Genomic DNA, 15,943 nt, shown 5'->3' on the forward strand with positions numbered 1-15,943 from the left:
GTTCCCCCCGCGTTGCCATAGGGACTGCGTGGCCCCGCCCCCCGGCCGGCCGGGACACGTCGCGCCGGGACTGCGCCGCGGCCGGACCGCGGGACCCCAGGTAGCGGCGTGGCGGGAGCGGCTGGGGGGGGGACGGGGGGCACCTGGGGCGTCGCCCGGCGGCGGCCATTACGCGACGGGGGCCGTTGGCGGCCCGGCCTCGCGCGGTGTCGTTTTGCCAGCGGTGTCTGGGGAGACGCCACCTGTCACCGACCTGCTGCTTTAAAAAATAAATCTTCCATAAACGTCATCTGTTGGGCATTGAAATGGCTGGCTTTTCAAAGCTTGCTGGCGGCATAGGTGCGTGAGCATCGGCGTGTGTTCAGTCACTGAGCCCATCGCTGCTGCTGGGGATGGCAACCTGCCGCCGTGCAGCCCTTTTTTCAGAGCAAAGTGTCCAAATACACTCTTTTCCCCCCAGTTGAAGTCTTACTGTTACTATTTTTTTCTGTCTTGAGCAGTACCTTCTGTTTTACCCTCAGACTCTGTCTAGGCTTTTCTCAGTAGACCAGGTTTTAATGGTCTGAGAATGCTTAAGACACGACTATCACAGAATATTTAGAACATCTTTAAGTGCTGTTGATAACGGGATTGATTCCTCTTCAGTTAGTCGATCTGTGCCTTTATTTACCATTAAGAAATGGAGAAACTGGATGTGTTTTGTCAGCAAAGTGGCTGTGCGATTCTGAATGATCTCGACAAATACGTTATTTATGAAGGTGGAGGTACTCTTGGCTTGCACAGAGCTTCTGCAATGCTTCCTAGCTCCTGCTTGCTTTTAGGCAGTATGAACGCAGTCCAGTGGTTAAGGTACTTACAGGAGCAGAGGGAAATAGGTTTTGTTTGTTTTTGTAATCTCCCTGCTGCGAGAAGTACTGCATACATCCTGGTGAAAACAGAAGCTTTAAAAATCTACCGTGGTGGGGAAAGAAAAAAAAAGCAGCACATGGTCTTCATGGCATTGCCATAACTCACTCTCTCTATATTTTTTTTTTGTAGAGGTGATTTTAGGCTGCACAACATGAAGTGGTTGTATTAGCAATAACTGAACCCTACTATCAGGGGACTATCAAAGGCAAAACCTGCCTTTAAAATCATTTTCCGTTTTGGGGTGCATCAGCTGGCATTTTTCTGTTTCTGAGAGTTTGCTACCAAAATGTTATCTCAACGCAGTTATTGTCGTTTATTAAAGTTTAAGGACAATACAAAGTTGCTTGTTTTTTTTTGTGTTGTTGTTTTTTATGTTTGTTTGTTGTTTTTTTTAAGGATGTAGATTTACCTAGAGTTATTTTTGTGACCTAACAGTAGGAAAATGAATGAAGATATCTTTCAGAAACATAAAATGTTTTTACAGGACTTCATTTACTTTTCTGTCAGTGATATATCACGGGTGGACCAAGCCTGGCATTCTTAAACCTAAGCATTTGTTTAAGAGATTATTGTGATATTATCTGGCAGGAGAGCTGCTGTCATAGCTAACATAGGAGTACAGATATGATTTATAGTATGTAAAATGCAACCAGGCCCGTTTTCTTTTGTTGTAAACCAGGTTTTGTTTGCTTTATTTTTTTTTTACCTAAATGTATTTCAGAATATGAAGAAATCAGGCCTGTAAAACTCGTTTTTCACTCTGTAAAAGCATGTGAATACATTTCGGGGAACTATAGGAAGACCTGAACATATGGCTTGACAGTTCTGCACAACACCTTCAATTTTACATCGGCATCGGCTGCTGACAAGTAGAGATGCTGAGTTCTGAGGGATCCTTCTGCTATGAGCCAGGAGGCCCTTTAACAGGATTCCCCTGAAAATTCAATTCAGATATGAAATGTTTCACGTTCCACTGCTACAGTTAACCTTTCAAAATACCGCCTAAATAAATTCTGAAAGCTGTGTATGTCTCCCTAACCGCTTGTCAGCCTGTTTACAATGAGACTTTATACTTTTCTTTCCTTTGTTATTGTGTGACAGATCCACGTGCATGGAAGGAAAAAAAATATGTTTCATAAATAGAAAAATGTGACTGCAAAACCACAAAAACAGGCAGTGGAGAGTTGAAGTCATGCTTGTAAAATGACTTTCAGCTTCATGTTGCAACTTGATCAGATGACCGGTTCATTGCAATCTGTCAGTGTTTCTATTTATCTATTGTTATCTTATGATTGTTTTAGGTTTGACAGAACTTAAGTTTCCTTTTCCTCTTTGTAACTGTGTACATATTTTAGTTTACCAGGAAATTTCACCTTGATATGAGAACCGAAGATGGATCCAGAAGAGCAGGAGTTACTTGGCGATTATAGATACAGAAATTATTCTTCAGCAATTGAGAAAGCTTTGAGAAACTTCGAATCATCAAGTGAATGGGCAGATCTTATATCTTCCCTTGGCAAACTCAATAAGGTACAGTGTTACAGGAATCTTTTTTCGTTGGTTTATTGTCTTTGTATTGTTATTAAATTTTCTGTAACTTACAATACTTAGCAAAATTGAAAAGTCAGACAAGAAATACTTGTTCATAAAGGAAGGGGAAATGAAAGCCGCTAAATCAGAATCTTTTTTGTGAATATGAGAAATTCTGGTAAAACCAGCAGAGGTTTCTTTCAAATGGTGTTTGTTTCCTTTACACTGTTTAAGTCTAATTTAGATTTTGCATTAAAAAAAATCCTCAGGATGCTGGTTAAATTAGAGCGGTCTAGAGCAGCTAAGTAATACTTTATGTAGGACAAGAGCTTAAAGATTTTAGCGTAGCTTCTGGGTCAAAATTCATATTTAAAGATCACACTTAGTTGACCACATCCTTGTATTTGGGGAAATAACTGATTTGCTGGTGGTGGTGCATTTTGTATGACCATGGAAAATATGTCTGGATACAGGGAGAAAGAAAAAGACTTGTACAGGAAAACACCTAGGAAGTGTGTCTTCTCTTGCCTAAGAAATGAGGTGTTTGTGTCCCATTTGGTCTATTTTAACATAATGCTTGTCACTAGTGTACCTGGAGCAAGAGTAGTTGCATCATCAAGTAAACAGGGATGGGAGGAGACAACTTGCAGAATTCGTAAGGCAACATCTGTTGTTAGAATAGATGTCCCACATGATTTTGTTGTTGTTGCTAAACCTTAATTTTACAGTTTTCAAAGGGGAGGAGAGTCCAAATTGAAGGTTTTTTAAAGGGCAGCCAAGTTCTTTCCTCTTTGTGGAGAGAAGCTGGATTTGCTGTCAATAGGAGTAACACATTTCTGCCTTCACTGTTTCTCTCTGATTCCTGCTGAGGGCAATAAGGAGAGATAAAGGCCTTCAGAATGCTTCTCTGGAAAGGGAAAATCAGACTTCGAGTGAGAGACTACATACCTATGTCAAGAATTAGGCTTTGATCTTTTATCATGACTTAGGTAAATACACTGCAACTGATTAACGCTGATCTGAAACTCTTAGGCAGGTACAGAATTGCCAAAACACATAGCAGCACAGCAGAAACCAAGCAAAAAGGCTTTTAGCTGTTACATCAGTCCATCTGTTGTGGTATTTTGTGGACTTAATCGTCGTAGGAGCGTAAGAGTTGGGAGAGCGATCATCCCCAGTGTTCATCTGCTTCTGCCTGTTATCTGAAAATAGGGATGACAACAGATAAGTCAGGGGAATGTGCCACCAGAAGGAAGACTGTGAAATAAGATGTCAATAGCTATTCTCTTAAATTCTATGATTGCTTGATCTATTATACTCTAAAACATAAATGTTGTTGTTGAGTTCTGTTTGTGGCAGGGTTCTAACATAAAGAGCCTAATTTCATCTCCAGTCAGTTTCTTATAACACAAAGATGAATGAGCAGTGAGAGAGTGGGGAGTAGGAAGGAGACTATCATCATTTTAGTGATAAAAGTGTCTTTAAAAACATTTTTTAACGTTGCGCATGAACCTGGGTCTCAGTAACTGGAGAGCAGTGATGCCTATTGCTAAGCAAACATGAAAATGCTAAGAAAGGGGGAGAGAGTGAAGAGGAGTAAGTCGAGGAGTTCTGGAAAGACTTTCCATGCTTTTATAAGCATAAGCTTTATAAGGATCTTTGTATTGCTGACTTTAATTGTGGGTGTTTTTTGCTTATGTACTTGTAATATTTTCTGAAGCTTTTTCTCCTATAGGTAGGCTTCAACAGTACTTTGTACTATTGAGTCTCACAAGCTGACACCCACATCCCCACACTTATTGCCACAGAAGTTCAGTAGAATTACTCTTTCAATGCAAGGGCTGGAGGAATCAATGCGGTCTCTTCCTACTTAAAGATGAGGGTAAAGAACGGAGGGAGCAGATCCAGACGCTTTTGGCCATGACTAAAAAAGTGATCTTGGAGCTCCTGATGCTGTTACTTTCGGTGAACAGAGACAGCTGTGGTACTTCTTTCTATTACCTATTTAGCCTTGTCTACTAAGGTTAAACTAAAGGTTCTTTTTCGCAGCTTCTCTGTTGCTTCTCTTGACCAAAATTCTGTTTCATGGTGACTTTTAGAACCACAGAAGCAGAAGACAAACTGGTCAGCTTCAGTCTGAATGATCAGCCAGACCGGTCTGTTTAGAGCTCTCAAAAGACTGTGTTTTGCCATTTGAGAAAGATGAACCTTATCTAACTTTGTCTCCGCTATGGACAGCTTTACTCTGAATCACTGTCAGGCAGGGAGAGAAAGAAAGGTTTTTAGTTAGTTGTGACTCACCTCTTGCTCTTTAAAGTAGGCCAGATGAGTCCTGTCCTAAAACTGCCTGTGTTCCTCACTGACTCTATAGGGAGCCCGAGGTGAGTTACTACAGTTTTGCCCGTGTTTTTTAGCTGACCTAGACTTCTAAGGTTATATCAGGTGAATCTCCCCTGCAGCGTTTGAACAGAACTGCAGGTACCAAGTGTGAGCATGAATGAAGGTTGGAGAGAAACTACTTCTTTTAACAAAAGCTAGCATTGGTGAAAGTTGCTAGCTTACTTATGCTACGCTCCGAGTCTGTAGGGGAGAGGTTTTTGGTTTTAAATTTGTATAGCGTGTGTTATCCCACATCATGGTGATGAGTCCTATCTGTAGTTACACAAACGACTCCTTTAGTAGCTGCAGCCTAAGCTACTTCATGCTTCAAGAGTAGGGTTATCCTCTTCTCATTACTGTTCATGGATACAGCTTCAAACTATTTTTTTATTATTTTTGCAAATTTGCATATGTTCTGTGTTTGGAAAACACTGTTTTGTGGTTAAGGTTTTCAAATCTTCAGCACAGATTGCTGCATCCAGAATTGTCTTCGTGCTAAATGGGATTGTGCTGTTGTGGATTTTGCTGGCTTGTTCCAACGTTGTAACAGGCTACAACTGTATACAACTCTGCAAAGTCTCTTTGATAAAAGAAATTTCTAGTGTGGTTTTTTTTTTTTTTTTTTCCCCTAACCTAGAAATAGGTAGTGGTTCAACATATGCAGGCCTGCCTGTGAAATAGGCGCTTTTAATGTTTGGTTTTTTATATCCAAAATGCTTGTAGCTCTATTCCGAATCCAAACAGATTAGAGGGAAAGGGGGAAGAAACTACAAAAATCATTGCTGCTACCCAAGTGTTATTTCAGTAGTAACATTTAATGCTACAATATGTCTGTTCTTGAGGGGAGGGAAGAAAAGGATTCTTCTGAAAGGCAGAGCCTATGAGCACAGCCATTAATTACGCCATTTACTTCATATGAGAAGTGTGACTGCCGTGCCTTTATGACAGCCCTTGGCTGAGTTACAAACACGAGCACCACTTGCCTTCTGTTGAAGACAAGCCTTATGTCTTCAAGAAAGGAAGCTTTGCCTTGTAATAGCTTTATGAAACTTCACACCCAGTGCACAAACACAGTGTACAGGACTGGGGATACATCTTTTTTTTTTCTTCTTTTTGATATAATCCAGCTCCCAGTTTACAGTTTCCTCACTACAGTCTTTGAACTTCACACTGCTATTTTAATAGAAGCTGGAGCTCTGTTTAGATTTTGTTTTTCATACTTATTTGGAAAATGGATCAGTGGAAAATGGAGTCAGGCTCCCCTTTATCCCCTCCCAACCAATGTTGACTTAAACAAGAGTATCTCCTGGTTGAAGATAATCTTACAAATTGATGTACATGCTGCATTTTTCTGGAATTCTAGTGATGTTAATAAAAATATTTCCTTGATTTGCTTATTTATTTTATGTCTAGCTGAATTGATCAAACAGATCTCTAGTGGTTCTATAAAGCAGTTCAGGTTTTCTTAAAACAGTAAATGTGGAAATAAAAATACTCCTGTTTGTGTATGTGTGCCTGTGTTTGTTTAGTGCTTTAGGCCATGTGTATACGCTGTTATAAAGAGTAGATAGTCCTTTCTTTCTACCCTGTATATCTCATGTTCAAAGAAACTATAAGCATGCTTATGCATTAGAAAATCTTGTGTGTGCCTAATATATTCTCTGGTCAGCCATAAAGAAAAAGAACCTTGAAAAAGTTGCAATCTGGATATGCATGTGGACACAAGTCATTGTTTTGTATGTCTCATTTTAATCAGTAAGCCAGGAAAAAATCCTTATTTTAAAAGCCAGTGGGAGGTCAAATATTTCTTGGTTTTCTGGGATAGTTGGTTTCTCACTGATCTGTGAATACCAAGCCCTGTGATGATCTTACTATGTGTGGAGTGCTTGCTGGCAGTCCAGGCTTCTCCAGCCAACTCTTACTAGGAGTGCCAGTGACATTTAACGCTTCTGCTATCATAACTGCTAATGTGGAAGGCAGTTGGAGAAAAGGAGAAAAAGTGGGTGGGCTTCAGCCCATATGTAACTGAACACCGTCAAATTAAGCTCATGAGAAAGAATCAAAAGACTGGGTGAATGATACATGTCAGTTCCCAAGCCCATGCAGAGAGTTGTCCATCTGCTGTTTTCTGCCTAGATAATATTAAAATTTTACCTGATAGAATATTAAGATGGTATTTGTTCGATCTTAAGATTGAGGAGAAAATATTTACTGCTAGCATATTTTTTTGTAATGATCTTCTTCTATATATACAGAGGGTGTGGGCAAATATATACCAACCAATATAAACAGAATGTTTCAAAGTCCAGCTTTCAACCTGGTTTTGAAGTTGCTACAAGGCATATTAAAGATTTTCTTCTCTCTCTCAAATATGAGGATAATTCCACAAATATAACCTGTTCTAATTTCATGTGTGAAATTTTGCTGTATTTTTCAATTCTAGCTTTTAATACCTATTAAAATGCAGATCTCCTTGTGGGGAAGAAAGGAAATTAATTGACTCTGAATGGCATTTGTACTGTATGTATTTCAGAGTGATGTGACATTTCTTTCTGTTGTACTGTAGTTACAAACTCACAGCCTTTTTCTTCTTGAATGAAGTGTAGTTACTAGAAACTCTTCCCTAACAACTGGTTTCTCAGCATAGGCAGGGCAGCAAATGGGAGACAAAATGCAATGGTAGTGTAGTGGTTTCTAACTTTTCATGGCCATCTACTGCAAAGTCTTAAATGATACATTGCACACACTTTTAAATGTGATGGGTTCTGTCTCTTACTGCTGATATGAGTATTCAGGATTGAGCATTCAAATGAATGCTGTGGTCATTGCTGAACTAATTTTTTTTTGTAATTGAGCGAGCATGGTTTAGCTTATTTGTCTGTTGCTTTTTCAAAACCTTTTTTCAGGTATGGTAGATGAACATCGAGTGTAAAGCAGTTTCACAGAATAAAACTGTGGCTTACCCTTTGGGAGGGTTAAGAATTTGCCTAATCCTGAAAACATCCCAAATGTCAACCTGCAGTAAAACACTTGTTTGCGTTAGCAGATGGTGATCAAAGGCTGAAGTGGTATTTACTTGCAACCTCTTTATTTAATCATCTTTTTCTTAATTGCAGAAACATATTTAATTGCCCTGTTGAAATGCATGCATGGTTCAAGGAAAAGTGTAATCTTTCCAAAGAAAAGTGATACAGCTTGTTTTTCCAGAGACCTGGCCTGTCTGCAATACTTAGTTATTTCCTATCCTGAAGGTTTTTTTACTTATACATCCGTACAGAGGCTATAGTTACTGAAGCTTACCGAATATAGCCACACAGGATTATAAGTAACATCAAAGATGCTATTGTCCCATGTAATCATGCCTGCATTGGTGGGAGGGTTGTTTATTTCAGCTGTAAGTGGAATGTTAATTTATGAGGAAAGATGGTTATTTAATACTTATGTTATTGCCAGACTCCTCTTGTCACTTCCCCACTTCCACAGGAGATAGGATAAGGGAACACTGTCCCTGTCCCCTCATTTGACTTCCATTTCCAGTTTCTAGGGACAGCAAGACCAGACTTTTCTGGATTACTCATGACTAATTTCTATGAAAACTCAATTGCTGGTTAAGTGTAACAAACTGCATTTATGGGAGAAAACTCTTGAATATGTTATTTAGTTCTCAGTTTGCTAGTAGAAAACCTTTGAAATACAGTTATATATCATCTTTTATGTTAAAGCTATTAATTCTAATCTCCTCTCTTCCACAGGCTCTTCAGAGTAACCTGAAGTATTCTCTATTGCCAAGGCGTCTGATCATCAGTAAAAGATTATCTCAGTGTTTGCATCCAGCACTACCTAGTGGAGTACATTTAAAGGCACTAGAAACCTATGAAATAATCTTTAAAATAATTGGGACAAAATGGCTTGCCAAGGACTTATTCTTGTACAGGTAAGTTTCTCTTTAAAGGCTTATGCATTTCACAGCCTCTTTTAATTGACTAAATTTTTTTTTTTTTTTTAAATAGCTCTGGTTTGTTTCCTCTTCTGGCAAATGCAGCAATGTCAGTGAGGCCTGTTCTTCTTGGTTTATATGAGAAATATTTTCTTCCTCTCCAAAAGTCCCTTCTGCCTGGTCTTCAAGCCTTTGTAATTGGACTGCTGCCTGGACTGGAAGAAGGATCAGAAATTTATGACAGGTGAGAACTAACATTAATTTAAAAGTAATACACAGTGTTTTGCTTTCTTTGGAAATTCTCAAGAAATTTCTGTTGGCTATCTATGTAAAGAGGTTTGATAAAGGGCTTCTAAGTGTCAAAGAATGAGGAGTCCTTGAAAGATGCAATGAATAGCGTTAAAGTAGAAAACCCTTTCCCCTTCAATTTTCATCTCAGGAGGAGAAAAGGACAGAAGAGGAAAAGGAGGGTTAAAAATAGATATGTTGGGAGAAGAGAATGAAAAAGCATTTTTAAAACCTCTTCCAAACTGCTAAATAATTAACCTGACTCCCCAAACCACTGATTTGTGGGAAATTCTATTTGAATATTGTAACATGAGAGAGCAGCTGACTTGTATCTTCTTTTCAGTCTTTCTATACCAGATACTTACCTTCAGGTTCTGAAAACATAAGCAAGAGGCAACCCTTCCAGCATCTATTGAGTTAAAACGAATCTCATTCCCAGGTGCCCCTGGCAGTAATGACAATGACGTTTGGTATGATAAAGTCAGGATCAGGAAGTGTGCTGAGAAGAGCACCCATTTGTGTAATGGTTTTATTTCAGTCACAGGAACTGTTTTGTAAGATCTTATAAGAGCTCAGCCACTGTAGGTTTCATTCAAATGTTTCTTTGCTTACATAGTCACTAAACGTTGCATTTGTAATGTACTTCTTTCTGTGTTTCCAATCTGGATGTGTTGGCTGCTCTCTGCCCTTTTTGAATGGTAAACTACATACATTACGGTTGATAAAACAGTTCTACATCTAATGCCTCCTCTTAAAAACAATTGTTAAACTGAAGACTTGTATCAGTCACTGGAGCAGCTAAGAATAGATTGCATGTGTTCTCAGCTTGGTGAATAGCATTCAGTTGCCAACTCCAGATCTGTGGACATGTGTATACCTCTTATGCATCTGCTGTAGAAAGATAAATTTTAGTATGTGCTTTTTGTCAGGCAAGCTTATGAGACACAGTGATGATACATAGTTTTCCTCGTTCCAATAGCACTGGTTGTTGGGGACTTGGGAAGAAAGGGAATCTGCTGGAACTAAATTTTCTATTCATCTTGAGCCTTTAAAGGAGTTTCAGCTTATTTTGAAACTGACATTATGGACTAATACTAATACATCTCCCGCTGTTCCTAAAAGTGGCAGAAGTACTAGCTCAGGTTGTGCTTCAGCCTAGACACTTTCCTTCTAATGCTTAAACAGGCATGGAAAAGAAAAAATGGCTCCAAGGCTACATTTTAAGGAAATGGGTAAAGGTTTGAGATGTCTTTTTTTTTTTTTTCTTCTTTTTCTCTTCTGTGCCGGACTTCTCCCTTTTCACTTCTACATTGCTCATGTGAGATTTCGACACCAGAGTGCTGACACAGTTGCCAAAGCAGAGAATGTGCCTTTTAGTCATAGGACCTCCGACATGATTGCCATTAAACTAATTTCAGTGTACCAGTTCTGTGTGCAATAACTGACAGTGTGTCACTTTATCTAATGTTTTTATTCATTCAAGACTTAAAGGTTGAGCCCATTGATTTGTAAGTATGAATATATGGGATATCTTCCAATTTCCAGGCTGATAAAATTGGCTTTTTAAGTCTATCGTTAGCTTAAAGTATTTCAAATTCAGCATTACATATGTTAAATATTTTGCAATCAGAGCTACTGCTGTAATTTCTTCAGAGCTTAGTGTTTGCAGATGATCACTGTAGAAGTTTCCAAAGTACGCAGAGAAACTTTGTTTCAGTGAGTAGCACAGTGACAAAGTATGGAGGCTAGCATTTTCATTTGTTTTTCGTTCCTTCAATCAGATGCTGGACATCTTCATGGCAAAAGGGCAATATTGATAATACAAAGAGGATGAAAATAAAATGTTGTGACCTAGAATACTAGCTTTGTGTAGAATTGCCTTTTTATGGTATAAAACTGTACTAACAAATCTGTTACTCCATGTCAAATATATTTCTGTACAGAACAGATGCTTTGCTTGTGAAGCTCTCCTTATTAATGGGCAAAGAAGTTTTCTATGGAGCACTCTGGGGCAGTGTTCTGGTCAGCCCGTCCATCAGGCTTCCTGCTTCTCTTTTTGTTGTCAGTCATATCAACAGAGAGCTGTCTGGAAAACAGCAGAAGTACATGCTTGGCACCGATTATAAGCTTACAGTAAGTTCATCACGCTCCTTGTGGAACAGCCTTATCTACCATAATGCCAGCATGCTAGCATGTTGTTCCCTCTCTGTGTTATGTTAGAATGACACACTCTTAAGAGTCAGAGAAAAAAAGGCTGAAAGGTCTACACTTCAGAATTGCCTGATAAGATTTCTTCATGTGAACATTGTATCTGAAATGTACCAGAGAATCTCCAATACAGATTTTGTTTACCCTGCAGAATGCGAATCTTCTGAAGTTTCTGCACTTTTTGATAATCAGTACTATATAAGGCCTTAAAAGACTGATTCTGTTTCAAATCAGAAGTTAAACATGACAACATCTACTTGTTCTGAATTATACCTTAGGTATAATTCTGAATACTTATATGCAATTTATAAGCTGGATTTCACAAGTGTTTACAATCTAGAAGACAATTCTGAAATTTAGTATCTTTTTATTCAGTAAAATAGAAAACTTCAATAGGTAGTAATTTATATTAGTGATAGAATTACTGTAATGATACCTTAAGTAATTAATATCTGCATTTTGGAAGACTGGTAGCTAGTGATATCATATCGTGATATTCTGTATTGTTACAAAAACAAGTATTCTTTAAGTCTTAACAATATTTTGACAGCATTCCACAAAACATTTTTGGTTCTTTTTGGGGAATGGGAGATAAATGTGTAATTATCCTCTTATTTAAAATAATATTGTTCACATATTTAAAAAAAAAAAGTTTTTGCTTTCTTTTTCTTCTTGTGATTATTTGCAGTGATCGTGGGTTAAATATTATCATGAAGTAAAACACCGTTGTGCTTTCTTTTCCTTTTACAGATAAAGTCCTTGTGTGTATCAGTACTGGATTCAAATGTTCTTGTGCAAAGAAACACTCTGGAAGTGATTCTCTTCTTCTTCCCATTTTATACAGCTTTGGTAAGAAGACTATTTTAGTATTGAAATGTATGTATTTTGTGCAGGAAAGTATCTTGTTTGGAACCAATCCAGCCTCCACCTCTGTTATTACCAAATGTCTGAATTTTGTCTGACTTTCAAAACCAGTAAACAGATTTTGCAGTTTTTTCTTCCTCTGTCAATTTTAATAGGAGCAGAGAGACCTGTGTTACTCAGACCCCTTACAGCTAACTCAGTTTTACATCATCAGAATGCTTCAAATGAAGCTGTGCTTTGATGGTGAATGTTGTGATAACTGGAAGGTACTTGAAATATTCAGGCCTGAGAAGCTGCACAGAGAAAATATGAAGAGCATTTGGATTTGTCTGTACTAAACCAAGATACTTCTGTGAAAGGCTAGAAAAACAAATACTGCTTAAAACATTAGCTGTTCCCCATCATTTCCTAACTTACCTGGTACTATAGTCAGTATTTTGAAGGTACCAAGTAATTTTAAGTCTTAAGACATAACATAATGAAGTCTTCAGTATTTTTAGCTTAACTATGGCTCTGTGCTATAAATACAAAAATGATCACATGACTGTCAGATTCCCTTTCCTGAAATTTTTAGTATACAAAATACTGTGGTGTTGATGTTTTTTTCCAAAAACACTAGTATTACTAATTTAAAAAGCACCAACAACAACGACACCTCATTACAACTTTGACTTGTTTCAGTATTCATAAACAGCTAAGCTATCTTTGTTTTTCATCCTAGGACTGTGATGAAAGCGCTATTCTGCTGCGCAGGTCTGATTTAGTCCATATTCTGTCAGCAGCTACACAGACATTGCTGAGGAGAGACATGTCACTCAATAGAAGATTATACGCATGGTTGCTAGGTACTGCACAATATACTGCAATATTTAGTGTTCTGAATACCTAAGAAAACTGTTTGGGTGGTTAAAATGTAACATGCATTTTCAGCAGTTAATGAGCGATGATAAAATAAGATGTTGTTTAGCTTCCATTTATGAAGTACCTGTTTGCCAAATGAATGCTTGGTTTTATTGAACAGATTTTCTCTGGGACAAGAGTTGTAGCTGTGTAGTTGCTTGAAGGCTGCCCTTGATGACTCCATGTCTGGACCTGACTTTGGTTTTGATTTGAAGTTCAAAGTTCAGTATAGTACATCTGGATGCCCCAAACTCTGTTATGGGGGCTGTCCTTGGGCAGCACGTGAATTGCTTTCAAGCACAATGTTAAAATTACAAATGTTTTAAATGCAGTGTAGTTTCAGTACTTGTATAGACAATGTGGGTGTAGTGTTCTGTGGTGTGTGTAGTTCACTGTAATGCAGTGTTTCTCTGTACTTGTGATTCCTCTGTTTATCTTATAGGCTCTGATATTAAAGGGGGTACTTTTGCTCCAGACTCAACATCTTCTGAAGACCAGGCTATTTATTTTTTTGGAAAATACTCTAAAGATCTTTTAGTTGAGGTTGGTGGTCAGTCTATACAGATATTTTTCTGAGCTTTTTAAATTTCAGCACAAACTGTGTTTACAATTGTTAGCTGTGCCACTTGGTTTGTCCTTCAAAGCTTTCTATCTCTAAATATAGCATCCTCTTGGTGGTTACATTTTCATCTATCTGAATGCTTGCTGTGCTTTATTTGTCCCAATATTATATGTCCTTACAAATACAAATGGAATGTAATGAAACCAAAGGGTAGCATCTTTGATGAACTACCTGAATTATTTAAAAATGCTTCCCTGAGTAAGATCAGCTCTTGAGTGTTCATGATTAGAAGATGTCACTGGTTTGTCTACCCTATATGGAAAATTGAAAATCGATAGTAGTTGGTACTGTACAAAATCAAACTAAGGAAGACTTCAGCTCTTAATAAAATGGCAGTCTCTTTTCTACATATAACATTGTGATGTTTTCTTTTTCCTAGAGTTTGGCTGAAATTTTACATCAGAAATTCTCAGAGTCTGATGTAGAGGAACAGCATCAAGCCTATTTGAAACCTTTCCGCATTCTAATCAGTCTCCTTGATAAACCTGAAATAGGTAATGTTACTTGTCACGTCTGTCCTGACTGCTAAAAACTGTTATGACTTGGTGTTCATCAGCTTTGGAAGTAGGACTCTGGACAACACCCTGCAGAGTTCTTCCGAATTCTGAGTGTGTGCGCATTGTGCATTACTGTGCAGGGGGACTGTCTTCCTTGCCTTAGAACTGGTCCAGAACAGTGCTCTGGAGCAAGCACCCTTCAGGTTATCTCTGGCGTTTCTGCAGAGCGCTGCACTGTGTAGCCTGGATGTATCTTAACGAGAACTTTCTCCTGTGCCCACAACTGCAATCTGACGGTCCAGTCTAAAAGAACCCCTTCTGCCCTTATCTCAACATTCTGCTCCATTCATTCCTTGGAGCTTAATCTTTCAAGTTTGATCCATCAGGCATCTTTTATTTTTTTCCCCGTCTTATAAGGAGGCTTCTACTTGGAAAACTACCAGTACTGCTTTTTCCTGGACTTGTTTCCAGTGCTTGGCTGTGCTTGTGGGCCTTGCTGTAGACTTGCATCACTCTAGTGATGATGTTGTTTTTCCAGACACTGTAGGCTGCTACTTCATGGTGCTACTGCTGCCAAAATGGGCAGTGCCGTTTACCTGCAGCTGCTCCACCTGGAAATAACCTGTTATGGGTGTGGGAGGTGGGGGTGTCTTTGCTGTGGGAGGTACGGTCTGAGACATCGTGACTGAGCTGTGAAGCATTTCCTCCTCTTCCCTGACTGTCACGTGTCGGTGCTGTTGTGTACAAGAAGCTCCCTAAGGGTGAGGCCCTGCTAGCCTGCCCTTTAAAGGGCAACTTCTCTTTTCTGTGTCAAAAAATAAAATCTTAAAAGGACTGGACAGATTTTAGGGTTTCATAGGATTTTGTAAGAACCTTATACAGATAAATCTTTGCAATTACATTATGTGAATCTGATACGTACAAGCGGATAGTTTTTAGAAGCCAACAGTCTTAATGCCTGACAGTATCCCTCAGTATTGTAGGTGTTATCCTACTGGGGATAGATGTTACCATTCACTACGCCTGTAGTCTGTATCATGAATAAAACTCATGTACTGAGCCTAAACTCTTGAGTGGCAGTTGGTTTTACAGGCTTCTGTGTCTGGAAGATTAATCTTTTTCATGGGTCGGGAAAGCACATTTCATAGTAAAGTGTTATCAGAGCATTGCCAGGGAAAATCAGAATTCTGTGTTACTTACCTAACAAATGAACACTACCTTAATAGAAGCAATTGTTAGTTTGTTTATAAGACAGTGGTACCAATATCTCCTTCAGCTGTTACATTTTTTAAAGAACATCTAAAAAGCAGTTGTGATTAAAACATGTTATAGAAAGCATTTTTATTTCCTGAGAAAAATATTGAAGGAAGGACAGTTGCCTAAGGTTGTTAGATTAGTCGAGTAATTTGTATCCTAATTTAGAAAGTAAACGACAGACAGTATCCTATTATATGTTTTACTTTGCTGACAGTGTTAAACTGAACCACAAATATGGATTATTTTGCTGAACTACATTATACAGCATTATTCTTTCTGTTTTGATCAGCACACAAATGATAACTTCCTGAACCTTAAGCCAGTGTGACTTTCACTTCCTTTTGAAATCGGTTTAGCAACAGAACTTTATTTTTTAAAGGTAGCAATAGAAAATATAACAAGAATCTTCAACCTTTTCTGCTACTCTTAGTGTTGTAACTTTTTTTTTGCTGTAGAAACACTCATTGGAATGGTTTAGATATATATACATTTTTTTTTTAATTCTGTTTTTTGGGGTTTTGTACGTTTATTGTTTATATACAATTTCAGATA

At 38.3% G+C, this 15,943-nt stretch overlaps 1 protein-coding gene across 3 annotated transcripts in view; it reads left to right on the plus strand.

Annotated features, from left to right (window-relative positions):
- DOP1B (DOP1 leucine zipper like protein B) overlaps positions 1-15,943 on the plus strand; it is a 45,772-nt gene continuing 29,829 nt past the window's right edge. For 2 of the 3 annotated variants that reach the window (XM_048071409.2, XM_048071411.2), the window contains exons 1-9: positions 1-100; positions 2,265-2,439; positions 8,571-8,752; positions 8,829-8,999; positions 10,987-11,176; positions 12,002-12,100; positions 12,837-12,960; positions 13,458-13,558; positions 14,017-14,131. In XM_048071409.2, the coding sequence (XP_047927366.2) occupies positions 2,302-2,439; positions 8,571-8,752; positions 8,829-8,999; positions 10,987-11,176; positions 12,002-12,100; positions 12,837-12,960; positions 13,458-13,558; positions 14,017-14,131 (1,120 nt within the window). In that variant the 5' untranslated portion in view covers positions 1-100; positions 2,265-2,301. Of the gene's footprint in view, positions 101-195; positions 340-2,264; positions 2,440-8,570; positions 8,753-8,828; positions 9,000-10,986; positions 11,177-12,001; positions 12,101-12,836; positions 12,961-13,457; positions 13,559-14,016; positions 14,132-15,943 lie in introns of those variants that run through there. The other variant, XM_048071410.2, reaches the window with a different exon arrangement.

Source organism: Anser cygnoides, chromosome 1 (genome assembly GCF_040182565.1).
Source record: "Anser cygnoides isolate HZ-2024a breed goose chromosome 1, Taihu_goose_T2T_genome, whole genome shotgun sequence".
Taxonomy (NCBI): domain Eukaryota; kingdom Metazoa; phylum Chordata; class Aves; order Anseriformes; family Anatidae; genus Anser; species Anser cygnoides.